The sequence below is a fragment of the Ictidomys tridecemlineatus genome, chromosome 2, assembly GCF_052094955.1.
Source record: "Ictidomys tridecemlineatus isolate mIctTri1 chromosome 2, mIctTri1.hap1, whole genome shotgun sequence".
NCBI lineage: Eukaryota > Metazoa > Chordata > Mammalia > Rodentia > Sciuridae > Ictidomys > Ictidomys tridecemlineatus.
In genome coordinates this window covers 24,926,577-24,941,477 of record NC_135478.1, presented here as the reverse complement: position 1 = coordinate 24,941,477, position 14,901 = coordinate 24,926,577, and the positions used below count along the sequence as shown (strand labels likewise).

Genomic DNA, 14,901 nt, shown 5'->3' with positions numbered 1-14,901 from the left:
CAAGAGTGAGGCACTAAGCAACTCAATGAGACCTTGTCTCTAAATAAAATGTAAAATAGGGCTGGGGATGTGGCTCAGTGGTTGAGTTCAATCCTTGGTACTCCACCCCACACACCCCCCTGCCAAAAAAAAAAAAAAAAAGAAAGAAAGGAAAAAGAATTCCTCTCAGGAAGAGATTAAAAGGTTATTGGAAAGAATTTTTTTATTAATTCATTTGGGATGGGAGCTAAGACATGGGGTAATTTTGTATGACAACAACAATAAAAAGATTATTAAGCTGTCTTTTAAGGAGGATGGATTTAGTTATTGTTAGTGAACTATTGCGCCAGTCCAGGATGGGATTGAACCACAAAATAGGTGAATGCACTACTTAGTATCTACAGATAAATATCAAACAAATAGTAACTAAGAGTAGAGGTTTGGATGGGTGCCACCTTATTAGCAGACCAGTGTTGTCTCCTCTCTTCTTGATCACACTCAAGAGTATAGCAGAGTTTTGGTATAAGAATATAGTCCTGGGAGTTGGGGGGGTAGCTCAGTGATAGAGTGCATATTTATCATGTGTGAGGCTCTGGGTTCAATTCCCAGCACCAAAAAAAAAAAAAAATATATATATATATATATATATATAAATGAACTCCTGTGTATTAACAGACTAACTCCCAGAGTTCCTTTATATTCCTTACTGAGTGCCTCTGCTTATGCTGCTTTATTGTTAGTGGGAGATGAAGCTTCTGCTAAAACACTGGAAATGCTTCAGCAAAGAGTTAAGAGGCAAGAGAATCTACTTCAGCGTTGTAAAGAAACAATTCAGTCACATAAGGAACAATGTACACTGTTAACCAGTGAAAAAGAAGCACTGCAAGAACAACTAGATGAAAGACTTCAAGAACTAGAAAAGATGAAGGTAAAAGAGCAAATGAGTTTTATTGTATTTAATTCTGTAGAGCTATATCTACATGCTTCAGCATGGCCTGCAGCTTCTCTGGAAAATCTTCTTCCATCCTCCACAAATAGGATGGAGAGGGTGTTTTAGTTTGGGCACCCAAGTGCCCTGGACTTGATTGCATTTAGCATACTTATAATACTTCCTATGTATTTTTCTCCTATGTAAGATGTATTTCTAGATTACATAAGATGTTTAGAGTTCTCATATGAGGAGAAACTTTGTTAGAGATAAAAATGAATTTTTAACATTTTTTAGGAGCTTCACATGGCTGAGAAGACTAAACTTATCACTCAGTTGCGTGACGCAAAGAACTTAATTGAACAGCTTGAACAAGATAAGGTAAAAACAACAAAATTTATGATACTAAAACTTATCAGGAGGGTCCCAGAATTTACTTTGGAAAGCAGCTGGAAGCATTCATATTTCTGCTTTCTAAATTATTACAACTGCTTCCTTGAAAAATCTTCTTAATTTGTAGATTTATATAACTATTAGCATTAGTTTTATATCATGGGAAGCTAATTTTCTCCATGTTTTCTTGATCTTAGTCAGCATTTTAGTTTATAAATTTGAATAATGGTTGCAAAGGAAGCCTGTACTTCTGGTACACATCTACTTTTCAGAGAAAAGTTAAATTAGGTCATTCTAAATGTGAATGGTTTCAGTATGTTCCTTCAAATATTATGAAAGCAGACTAATCTCTCTAAGTTGCCTGAAAAGCAAAGTAATAATTTAAATATTAACATAAAGAATTTCTACACATGGATTTTAGGATGTGAGATTGGAGGACTGAGGGATGAATCTTACCTTGATAGTTTGGAATTGGAGCGTCAGGTGTGTTTCAGCCCTAAGTTTTTGGGTCCTTTTCAAAAGCAGCTCCCATTTCATTCCATATCATCCATCATTTTTTTTTTTAATATGCTAGTTTATAGCTATAGTATTTTAACATGTCTTTAAAACAAAGTCTTTTTTATAAAAACATAACCATATTATCATAATTAATCTAACAATTTAATAATAAAATTCCTAAAATGTGATCTACTATCTATTTAGTTTCAGATTTTCCTTATTATCTCATAATATTCTTTTTCCTTTTATGAATCAGGATCCAGATGAAGTTGTTTTATTGTACTTGGTTGATACAATCTTTCTTTATTCTTTTTCTTTTCTTTTTTTTTTTTTTTGGTACCAGGATTGGACCCAGGAGTGCTTAAATTCTGAGTCAGATCCCCAGCCCATTTTATTTTTTATTTTGAGACAGGGTGTCACTAAGTTGCTAAAGGTTTTGCTGTTGATAAAACTTTAAAGACTTACTTTTAATCTTTATGTTTGATTTTCCTCTCTGTTTTCTTTTTACATTATGATTTGGTTTTTGAAGAAACTGAAGGCTCATAGTTTTGTTTTGAAACTTCTTCTTAACAATGCTCTTCCACTTACCTGGTTTTTATCTGTCCTTTAATAGTAGCTATCTTGAAGAATCATATTCTAACAAAGGGGTCAGCAAACCCTGCAAGTAAGGTAGTAATCCTCTTAAGACCCTAAAATAGCTGCACAAAAGTCTGAACATCTTTTCAAAAGACAAATTGAGCTACCCCATTTTTTGTTAGTCCCGAATGACTGATTTAATATATAATAATTTGGTTATCTCCCCCTTCCCCCCTTCCCCACAGCAAAGTCCATTTCTAGTATAGATTATTCACAGAGAGGGAACAGAAGCAACTAGCAAATTGGAAGAATGAGGGTACCTTACTGATAGCTGTAAGGAGTTGTGGTGGAACCAGAGACAGTCTAAGAAGAGAAAAACCAGATAGATCTAAATTGCCATCTTGCTCCATCCAGTGGGGCAGCAGGCATCTCACACTCTCAACGGTCTCTGGGATAATCTGTGTATAATAGTACAGATCAATAATTGTACTTTTATTATGATTCTGAACCAAGTTCAAAGGCTGTATTTTCTTCCTTATAAGCTGTTTTTTAAGACAGAGAAAATTATAAGACATTTATAGAAAGGTTATAAAATAAATCTTTTAACTAAAAACATATTTTAATGGTTAAAAGATTAAATTTATCATTAAAATAGTAAAATAATTTTTATATAAAAAGTCCTGATATTATGCCAGTAAACTGAGGCATAGAGCAGAACACAGAGTTCAGAGTATGAAATACTGAAATAATTCTGATGCTATATTTAGTAAGAAATATTTTTTTTGCCTTTAAAATTAAGTTTGAACTGTGCTATTGATGATGCAGTTTTGTTTGTGCAAATGCTTTAGAGTTTTCACTTCTGTTTAGGGTATGGTAATAGCAGAGACTAAACGTCAGATGCATGAAACCCTGGAACTGAAAGAAGAAGAAATTGCTCAACTCCGTAGCCGCATCAAACAGATGACTACTCAGGGAGAGGAATTACGGGAACAGAAGGAAAAGTCTGAAAGAGCTGGTAAGAACTCAGAGGTTACCTTTTAGGTTTGCACTCAAAATTCATTTAAAGTGCTTGATGAGTGTTTTTAAAAGTTGAATATTGGTAAAAATACTTACTGTAGAGACTTTTTATAAAATAGCAAACTGCTCATTACCAAAAGCAGAGGTCAGTAAACTGTGGCCTATGAGCCACATCCAGCCCATGATTTATGTCCAGCCCTTAAGCTAAAAGTGACTTTTACTTTACTTTTATTTTTTTTGACACATTATATTTATTTTATTTATTTATTCATTTATATGGTGCTGAGGTTCAAACTCAGTGCCTCATGTGTGCTAGGCAAACACTCTCCCATTGAGCTACAACTCCAGCCCCTGATGTTTACTTTTATAAATGGTTGGGAAAAGAATGAAATGCTATAGAGACTAAATATGGCCTTTAAAACAAGATATTAATATATTACTTTATAGAAAATTTTGCTTCACCACTGCCTTATAGTATCAAAATTCAGGTTAAAAATTTAGATATTTTAAATTTTCAAGTAGACACAGCATAGTACTTATTAAATAACTGCTACTTTATATATGCTTTAGAGTAAACAGAAAGTAAAAGACATAATTTGTTTTTAAAAGGAATAATGAACAATTTAGTGTTATATATAGAATTATGTTTTGATGTAATAAATGATAGTCTGAAAAAAATAAAGATCAGCATAATACTCACTGAGGTCCAGTATCCAGTAATACTAGGAAAGGATACCTGTTAGAAAGAGAAGAGAGCAGGATGAACTGTGTCTTCATGTCAGGAAGAATGTATATTTTGAGTTGGACCTCCAATAAATTATGAATAGAATGGACCTAAACAGAGAGTTGGAGACAGCAGACATTCACTTGCTACAAGATCATAAACAGACACAATGATCATAGTGGGCATGTGAATCCACTCTAAAACATTTTTGCCAAAATGGGAAATGAAGTTGGATTGTGAAGGACTTGACTATTGGAGTCTTAAAGACGAGAAGCTGCATTTAGACTTTGGCATACAAGGCAATAGGAAATCAGTAATAGAAAAGCAAAATGTGATGGAAGCTAGAGTTTTATGTATAAAAGATGAAATGGGAAGTCAAACTTGGAAGTAATAGCAGACATCCAGGTTTGAAGGATAAAACTTTAGCTATCTTGACTGGGATGGTGGTTTTGGAAAGGACAGGAAAAGTAGTAGACTGTAGAATTTGACATCTGGTCAACTTGGAGGAGCCAAAGAAAAGTAGGATTTTATGATGACCTCAGAGTTTTAAGCTTAGGAGACTGGATACTGTGGAGTTAGAATAGGAAATATAAATAGCAAAGTTGAGGATTAGAGTCAGATGATGAGTTTATGTAGGTGATTTGAGTCAATCCTGAGATTTCCAAATGAAATTGATATGTAACATTTTGGAAATAAGAAATCTGAACATCTTTCAGGAGTCATTAGCCTAAGGTTGAAGCCTGTGGTTAAATCTGTAGGAAAGACTTTTTACTCCAGAAGAGTGAGTTTTATAATAATACTAAGAGTAGTGGCAGTAGGAGCTATTTTAGTTCTACTTGCTGCTGCTTATATGGCCATTATTAATACTGTGGACCAGAGGTTATTTTAGCAAGGCTGTGCTATCAGTGCTTTTCCTTGTATTTACTTGTAATAAGTTCTTATAATTCTAGAAAATATTCCTAGTGTTATCCTCATTTACAAATAAGAAAGCACAAGAACCTATAGGTTAAGTAACATGTCTACATTCATACACAATGGTTAAACCAGGCATTGTAGCTCAGAGTCTGTGCTTTTTATAGAGGTTTTGAGTTTGCAGAGAGAGATGAGAAAAAAGTTACCTCAAGAAGTCATAGGAATTGTGAATAGCTGTGTTTTCTGGCTGAATTTAAGAGATGTTTCAGGAAGTAGGGGAGATAGAATAGTAGGGGAGATAGTTTTAAAAGGCTTTTGAATTTGGTGAGGATTTGATTCTCAGGATGTAGTTTTGAGAAATGACTTTTTAAAATTAATTAATCTACTTATTTTAATTAGGTTTATATGGCAGCAGAATGCATTTTGACTCATTGTACACAATTGCAGCACAACTTTTCATTTCTATGTATATGATGTAGTGTCGCACCATATGTGCAATCATACATGGATCTAGGATAATGATGTCTGTGATTTTTGAAACCTTATTGTAAGTAAGGTGTTAGAGGGGAATGGGTCTGGCTAAGAGAAATAGTTGGCTGACTATTCATAAATATCCATCTCCTTGCATTTGTTTTATGGATAAAGTGGTTGGGGAATTTAGTTAATGAATTTGTTCACATTAAATCTATGAATATTTCCTCTTGAAAAGAGGTAATAGACATCTTCTTTCAGAATACAGTCTCTGAAACCTCATGGGACATTGTGAAACATGTTTATTTTCTGCAAACAGAAAACCCAGCGCGTAGTTTCAGCTTTTCTTTAAATAAAGCCTTCCCATTTTTATGACTGCTTTTTGTTGACTATTGTAACCAGTCAAAGGAAATAATGTTGGTCAGGGAATTCAATTTTCTTTTTAAATTGGGGTATACTTTATAAGGAGGTAGGAAATGAAGAATAACTATAATATTTAAAAAGGTACATAAAATATACAGTTTATTCACATGAGGATAAAATTGTTTTAGATAATATTTCAAACAAATCTTTAATTATACAACCTTTGATCCTTCTCTGAAACACAGATGTATTTTGTCTTTAAATGTGATTTTCATAAATATATATGTGTATGTGTACATGTGTATACACACACACACACACACACACACACACACACACACACCAACCACACACACACACTTTTTTTTCCCTCTTAGTGCTAGGTATGAATCTAGGGCCTCATGTGTGCTAAGCATATACTCTACTGCTGAGTTACAACCCCAAGCCTCAAAACTAAAAACTAAAAAATTTTCATTAATATTTGCTAGCCTATAAGTTAAGAAACTTTTCTGTTTTGTCAAAATAGCAAAAATAAGTATTAAAAGATTTTAATTTTCATTATTGTTATTATTTTTTTATGTGTGTGTGGTACTGGGGATCAAACTCAGGGCCTTGCACTTGAGTGCCTTACCACTGAGCTACATCTCCAGCCAAGATTTAAATTATTTAATACATACATTTACTTTGCAAAGTCTCTAAATAACACAGTTATAAATGTTTTGATAGATACTTTTAACACATATACTTGTAATCATAATTATAGAGGGCTATGAAAGTCGTAATGGACTCGTTCCACATTTTAAAATCTATACTGAAAACTAGTTTTGCACATAAGCTGCATTTCATCTAGTGGTCTTAGATAAACAGAACTTTCCAAATAGAAAATGGTTCTCCGTTCAAATACAAAGTGTACATGCTATGAAAGAAAAATTTCAGTTATGTACTTAACATAAGAAAAAAGTCCATGTAAAGGAAGTAGAGTTTCTATACTCTGTGAATATCATCTGGCTTTTGGAGCATGCATTTGCTTTGATTAGATATTTTTCTTTTTCTGAGTAAAATCTCTTGGAATTTAAAGTTTAGAAGCTAAACACTAAGAGTTGGCCATGTAAAGGGAACATTAACATGATTTGCTGTTGTTAGGATTTTATAACTAGCTGTGTCTAAGTTAAATAAATTTTTGTTATCAAAGAAAACAAATCCTTCTCATGCATTTTAAACTGTAAAAAAAAATGTAGTTCTGATATTGTTAATAGTTCTTGATATGTGGATATTAATAGATAACTCTTGAATTGCTTATTCTGGATGTCAAAATTCACTAAAGAACATTCCCTGCTACTTTACTTCAATCTATGTGCTATCACATTTTTTTTCTAGATAAACCATGATGCCTCCTCTGTGTTATAGAATGCAGGAAATCTGAATGTCTCTGATTTTACAAAGAATAATTTTTGCATGAATTATTCACAAATGACACGAATCTGGACTTCCACATGTTCTATCAACCTCTAGTACTTAAGTAGTATACTTTTTAGTAGAAATGTTAGGAATATTTTCAAGAATATGGTAGTATAGTACTTGATAAAATGAAAAACATATCTGTTATAAACACCTTACTACAACTGTTCAAGATGATCATCTCTATTAGTAACGAGATTTTAAACTTGGAGAAATCTGATGATTTAGCTTTAGTGTATAATGCTGTTTTAGGTGCAAGGAAATATTTCTTTTCATCTTGAAAATTATATCTTCATTCAGTGCTAATGTAGAATGTTAATGCTATTAAATGTCACAGTGCATTTTGGCTGTTCTGTGAGAGTGGTGTTTATGTGTTGACCAACATGGAAGGTAGGGATAGTTGACTAATTATTAATACAGTTATCTTTCCAAAAGTTTGGAAAATAGGGAATATGAAAGCCCACCACTGTTTTGGCACACACCTCATGTAGTCCTTTAACCAGTACATATTTTAATGTTATTATAATAATATAATTTGTATGTTCTTTATGCCACCATGTACCATTATGTTAGGAATACTTCTAAATATTGTTAAGGTATTAACACATTTTAATGGCTGTGTCAAAGAGTAGCACATTATTTACTTGGTAACCATGTTTTTATTGATCCATGCCTAAATTGTTTTGTATTTTTGCTTTTATGAATAATACAATAATGCTGTGATATAGCTTATTCTAGGTTTTAAAATTTCTTCTTAGGATAAGTCTTACCCCTAGAATTTTAGTCTGTTTTCTTAGTTACCTTCAAGCACTTTAAGCAGCCATTACAAAAAGGAATCAACGTAACAGTGTTAAATTTAAAAAGCTCTTGTCTACAATTAGGCAAAATGAATAAAATATTCTGCTTAAATTAGGAAAGTCTAAAATATGTTAACTTTCATAAGTTCTTGTTTCCTTTCATGTAAATTGTCTTTGTGAAGTTGTGTTTTATATGCATTGAAAAACTTGGATTAACTCATTCTTTGCTTTTTTTTATTGTCATGTTGTGTTTGTGCAGGAAATAAGCTTTCCATCATTTGTGTAGTCTAGGCTTGACATATCAGAGACATTCAATTGAACATATTTGTTTCAAGTTTGAAGCAGACCCATTAAAAGTTTATATATTTAAATAATGTGTAAGATTTATGCATTTTATATGACAAACTAAAATTATGTGTATTTAAGTACTTTGTTTCTGATAATTTATGTGACATAGTTTTCTTGGAGTCTTAAGTCTCACAAAACATCTTATTTTTGTGCATCCACACATGCCAATAAGTGAATCATGGTGCCTTTCCCAAGCCTTGTATGAACAGGACTGGGGTAAGGGCTGTTTTTTTTCCTCCCCTTTTCTTTTCCTCCTTATCATGGGTATTTAGAATAAGCTTTAAAAAAAATTCCATGTGTCTCAGGCAAAAAAAAAAAAGGTATGAATTAGATTTTAAGTGTGCCATGTTAGATAAGTAATATATACATATTTTGGCACTAAATGATTATTTGATGGAAAAATTTATTATTTTCAATGCATTTTAAAGGCATTTATGTCCTGGGCAACACGACTATTAGTGGAAAGCATCAGCAACTGGAAGAACACAGTTCTCTGGGAGCGTAGGATCTTATCTCCAATTTAATTAAATTTATTTAGCTTTATTTTAGTCCAATTTTTTTTAACATTTGCTTAATGTTTTTAAGGTATTTGATAAATTTCTATCTAAGGAATACATGAAAATTTGGATAGATCTGCAGCTTTTAAAAAATATTTTGAGTTGTAGATGGACACAATAACTTTATTTTTTAAATGTGATGCTAAGGATCGAACCCAATGCCTCATACATACTTGGCAAGTGCTCTACCACTGAGCCATACATCTGCAACTTTTTTGAAGGTCAAAGCATAATGAATAGAATGAATCTTGTTATATATTTTGAAAATTGACCTCAAAAAGTAGATTTTCATTGCAAATGTGGTGCTTATTAAGTTTATAAAGCCCCCAATTATATATAAGTATTGTGTTGTCTGGGTTATGCTACTGGGTGGTAGTATTTATTTTTATTTATATAGACTGTAGCACAGTAGTTTTCAAACTATTTTATTTTAGAGACCATTTTACGTTTTTAAAACTTATTGTAATACCAGAGAGCTATACCAAAGAGCTATATATATGTGGGCTTTATATATTGATATTTTTTGTATTACTAATTAAAGTAAAAATCTAAAAAGTCTAATCCATTTAAAAATAGGAGCTATAGGGGCTGGGGTTGTGGCTCAGCCGTATGGCGCTTGTTTAGCATGTGTGAAGCACTGGATTCGATTCTCAGCATCACATAAATAAATAAAGGTCCATTGACACTAAAAAATATTTAAAGAAGCTGTTATAAACCTATTACATGTTAGCATAAATATTTTTATAAAATATACCTATATTTTCCAAGATAAAATATAGTATGAAGAAGGACCTTGTTTTGCATTTTTATATATTGCTTTGTTTGGTTTAATAGAACACAGCTGGATTTTCATGCATGTTTCTACATTCAACCTACATTACTTTGGTTGAAGCACATGGAGAAAATCTACTCTACACAGATATGTATTTGGAAAAAGGAGGACCTCATAGATCCTCTAAAAGGTTCCCAGGGCCCTAGGATCTTTGGAACATGCACTGAGAACTGCTACTCTAGTTTTTTTTTAAACTCACAAAAGAGGCTTGATGAGTGGGTGGGAATTCTAATAAATTTTTTTTCCTTTTTCTTTTAATTTGCATTTTATTTATTTTATGGTAATGCCTGTGTTTTTTAAAGCCTAATGCCACATGCTTTTAGCAGGGGTTTTTTGTTTGCTTGTTTTTTTTTTTTTTTTTTTTTTTTGCTAGGATAAAGGTACTGGGTTATTTTTTATGTCATTAGACATAAAATTAGCAGTTAATCTAGAGATTGGCAGTCTTTCCACACTACTCATCTTTGTTTATTTCCTGCAATAGAAGTTGAAGTGGGTCCTATTAGCCATATTGTAGGTATACTCTAGGTCAGAGCATCAAAACAATAATGCTATGTGGAACCACAAAATTCTGTCATTTGTTATTATGATTGATTAGGATGCTCATGATGAAAAGTAGAAAAGGTGGTAGAGTGGTAAAAACGATGCTACATTCTTTCTAGCTTGATTTAAGAATTTCTTCTTTTAATTCCCTTCCTCCTTCACTAGTTCAGCTACCTTTTTGGGAAATATTTTCTGTGTGTACATAAACCTAACCTGGTGAATAGTAAATATCCAGTTCATATTCCATGAATGAATTGTTAGATTATTGAGCTGTAAATTGCCAACTTCTTGTTTAAATTTAAAGTGAGCATTCGTCCATTTTTATAATTCCCAAGGATTTGAGTGAACCCCACCTGAAGTGAAAATGGGGAGTTAGCAATAAAAGTCCTCCCCTGCATTTTATTTAACTGATAGAGGACCATAATTAACATTGATTAAGTTTTTGTCTAGAAGTATTTTCCAACTTTTTGTTGTTGTTGTTTAAATAAAAATTGCCTGAGATACATTGAATTTTGCTTTGGAAGAACACAGTGTGTTCTTGCAACATTCCACAGCAGTTTGTGCTTAGCCTTCCTGTCTGTTCAGTATGTGTCTTGCCCATAGTTTTCCCTGCTTACTCTTGCATGTTGGCTGACTCGTCAGCTGCAGTTGATGCATGCCTTCCTTTTTTGTTGGTAATTGAAAGGTGAATTCTGTAGACATTCAGAACATATTTCTTTGGTACTTATATTACAGTCCTAACATATTTTCACTTTGGAAAGAGTAGCAGTTCACTTGTAGAGTGTTACAGGCTGTAGATTCTACTTTGTGTCTGGTGGTTGCAGGATGAGAAGGTGAGATACTTCTGCTGGTTAATAAGTGAACTTTCTCAGTTATCCTCCTCAGACATTGAAATGGGATTCACAGATGGAGGCTGACTTTCTGTGTGGAAGTAGTTTCATTTGTGATGCAGCGTAGAATCCATAATGGGTTTGAAATATGTTTTATATATGAGGATATATGTAGCATGCTTTAATTTGGGGAGGCCTTACTTGCTATTTCCTTAAATCACGGTAAAGCTAGAAACCAGTAAGTTGGTTTTTTTTTTGTCAGAGGAATAACATGTTGCATTTAGCTGAGAATTGGAAGCCTACCATCAAGTCTTATTTTAAATTTATTTATCATCTGAGGGAAAATTTGGAGGTACCAGAAATTCATTTGAATAAGGATATTGAGTTAAAGATTTCAGAGGTTTCTTTCTAGGTGGGAAATTATTTGGTTCTCTGACATAACATACAGAAAGTTAAATTTAGATGATAAAAACTATGAAGTGAAATTTGTTCTCCTTTAACCATTATATAGTAGATAATAAGGTGACTTAGGGAAAGTGTTTTAATGATTAAACACTAAAATTAGAATATGATATCAAAATATTCCAAGATTTACTGCTTGTGTTTAGAAAACTTATTTAGTAGAAAATTCTATATCTAAATAGGAATTTATGGCATGGACTTTTTGTTTGAAAGGTGAGAATATCACATTTAGTTTTTTGGATTGATTGATTGAGTGATTTTTGTGGTGATAAGGATTAACCCAAGCGCCGCTAGGCAAGTGTTCTAACACTGAGCCACATTGCCAGGCTATTTAGTTTTATGCTGTATTTGATTCTGAAATTAAAACAGAAAATTTACTTGTTATTCACTATATAAAGTTTTGTTTTATTTTGCTTAATTGACCAAAGTTTTTTATTTATACTTTGGAAGGTAATCAAAACTATCTTAAAATTCTCCAGAGTCTGATTTAAGGTGTTTCTGTGATGTACTTAGAAAGCAAAGATACAGTTTGACTTATTGAATGAAAATGTACTGATGACATCTAACCATTACAAAATATTTGTCATTACTTTTCCAAGTTTTTTTGTTATTCCAAAAGTCATCAGCACAAACTGAGCAATAAGTACTCTTGTTATAGAATCTTTCTCATAATCAGTCATTTGACTTGTCTGATTTTTTTTTAAATAGAGAGAGAATTTTTAATATTTATTTTTTAGTTTCGGTGGACACAACATCTTTTTTTTTTTTTATTTTTATGTGGTGCTGAGGATCGAACCCAGCACCCCGCGCATGCCAGGCGAGTGTGTTATCACTTGAGCCACATTCCCAGCCCCAACTTGACTAATTTTTAAGTGAGGAAACATTTCATGTTAGTAGCAAGCAGTCAATTATTTTTGTATAATTGATACTAGAAATTATGGGGCAAACTTAACTATAAAGCAAAAATTTTTCTTTAAGTATTTTCCTTTCCAACATTTAATTTATTTCTAAAGATTATGATCATGGTGTTTGCAGGTACATGGCAGTAAATTTAGACTGGGAATCTTGAAAAATGATTTCAGTTAATCTCTTTGAAATTTAGACCTTATTTAGCATTGCTTTATACTTTGGATATGTAAAATGAATGAATTGGATAGATTTGGCTTTTATATCAAAGATTTATGGTTGTCATAAGAGTTATTTTTGTAAACTGGTGAACACTAAGTTGTGTTTCCAGTTATTATCTCCTTTTTCTGTATCTGATGAAATTTACCATTTAAAAAATGCTTTGGGATAGATATTTGTCTTTAGGCATGTAGTGTCTTTGCCCAAGCCACTGTTAAGCCAAGCCCTTTTAGTAAAAGGCCCTTTTTCCCCATGAATGCCCTACATTGAAGTTCCCACATTTCTTACAAAACTGGAAGTGAAAATATTGCATATATCAATGAATTGTGTCCTCTGAACATGTTTCTCCATGAGATTGAAAACCCTTTCTGAATACTTGAGTTTGGTTTATAGTCTATCTCTATGTAGTGGGAGGTCTGGGAACTTCTATTCTGTGATGACTAAAAGAAGTAATCTAGGATGACAGTACAGTAGAATTTTTCACAGAGTGTCATTATGCAAATAAAGTGTGTTTATGTATGCCTGAATATATATTCACAACACACATGTATGCACAGACATGTACATGCATATATATACAAATATAATCATACACATGTATACATTTTGGAGTTCAAGTTACCCAAGTTTTGTACCTATCCCATCTAATTTTGTTAAATGCTATGTAATCTATTTGGCTTCCTTAAAGATCTTTTTACTCTAGCTAAGATGATGATGATGATTTCTGCAGCACCTGGGATTTCTTTCTCTTTTTTTAGGTACCAGGGATTGAACCCAAGGGCGCTTAACCACCAAGCCACATTCCCAGTTCTTTTTTAATATTTTATTTAGAGACAGGGTCTCACTGAGTTGTTTAGGGCCTTGCATGGTTGCTGAGTCTGGCTTTGAACTCTCCATCCTCCTGCTTCAGTGACCCCAATCCCTGGAATTACAGGTGTGCGCCACTATGCCTGTTAGGACCTGAGTTTTTTATCTCACTTAAGAACTACCTATCTGCTGGTAGTGCTTTTTTGGTACTATTGAATCAAATAAATTTTTTTCTAGTCAACCAAAAAGAGCCCTAGTTTTAAACTTGTAAAAGTAGTGAGCTTCTTCTCAAAAGTATATTGTTTAAATATGTTACTCACCCAGTCCTTGTTTTTAAAAAGAAGCATCTCCCCCTACCCTGCTCTTTTGTTATATGGTTAAGACTTTGCACATAAGATTTGCCAAAGAATCATTTATTCATTCATAAAAATGTACTAGAATATAATAGTGTTATGTAATTACTAATGATAAGATAAATTTAAAACTATAACAAGTAAGAAAGTACTTGAAATTATATAATATAGAAGTAGGAACACATTTTGTTTCTTTTAATTTGTTCTCCACAAGGACACTGGTGAGGTGCGTGGGGAATCTTTAAAATATAATTTTTTCAAACTTCTGAGCTTAGTCTACATAAGCAGTTTTAACCTAATCCAGAACTCAGTGAAAATAGGTTTCAATGACTGAATAATTCTTGTGGCTTTGTGAATAGCTCAGAAATATTTCTTGGCTTAGAATAACTATGTGTCTTTTAACCTGTCCTGCTACAGCTGCTCTTAGTTTCCATAAATTGAATGCAAAACACTTTAGCTTAATGATAGTATTTCTTGAGATACTTGTGTTCTGCTCTTTTCATTATAGCTTTTGAGGAACTTGAAAAAGCTTTGAGCACAGCCCAAAAAACAGAGGAGGCACGGAGAAAAATGAAGGCAGAAATGGATGAACAAATAAAAGCTATTGAAAAAACAAGTGAGGAGGAACGCATCAGCCTTCAACAGGAATTAAGCCGGGTGAAACAGGAAGTTGTTGACATAATGAAAGTAAGAATAATTCAGTATTGAAATGAGCTATAACAATTTTTAAATTTAAGTCTGATGTTTGGCCTACGTTTTTGACTATAGGGAAGAATTAATTTGTATTTTCAGACCTTGACCATTTTATGTTCAGAATATAGTAAAAAAGTGCTTTGATAGAGAAATAAATTTAATACTTAAGTACTTATCTGGATCCTTTTAAGCTTTGCTGTCTCTCTAGTGGGCTGTGTTATGAACTGAGTTGTGCCTT

At 32.6% G+C, this 14,901-nt stretch overlaps 1 protein-coding gene across 13 annotated transcripts in view; it reads left to right on the top strand.

The window, feature by feature from the left end:
* Positions 1-14,901, top strand: part of Golga4 (golgin A4) — a 96,689-nt gene that overhangs the window by 42,167 nt on the left and 39,621 nt on the right. For 7 of the 13 annotated variants that reach the window (XR_013434352.1, XR_013434353.1, XM_078038150.1 and 4 more), the window contains 5 exons: positions 720-907; positions 1,205-1,288; positions 3,242-3,389; positions 8,660-8,680; positions 14,479-14,657. Coding sequence is in view for 11 of the 13 variants with exons in the window: in XM_078038150.1 (XP_077894276.1) it covers positions 720-907; positions 1,205-1,288; positions 3,242-3,389; positions 8,660-8,680; positions 14,479-14,657 (620 nt within the window). In the remaining 2 variants the exon portion in view is untranslated. The remainder of the gene's footprint in view (positions 1-719; positions 908-1,204; positions 1,289-3,241; positions 3,390-8,659; positions 8,681-14,478; positions 14,658-14,901) is intronic. The other 6 variants (XM_078038147.1, XM_040290006.2, XM_021732202.3 and 3 more) reach the window with 2 other exon arrangements.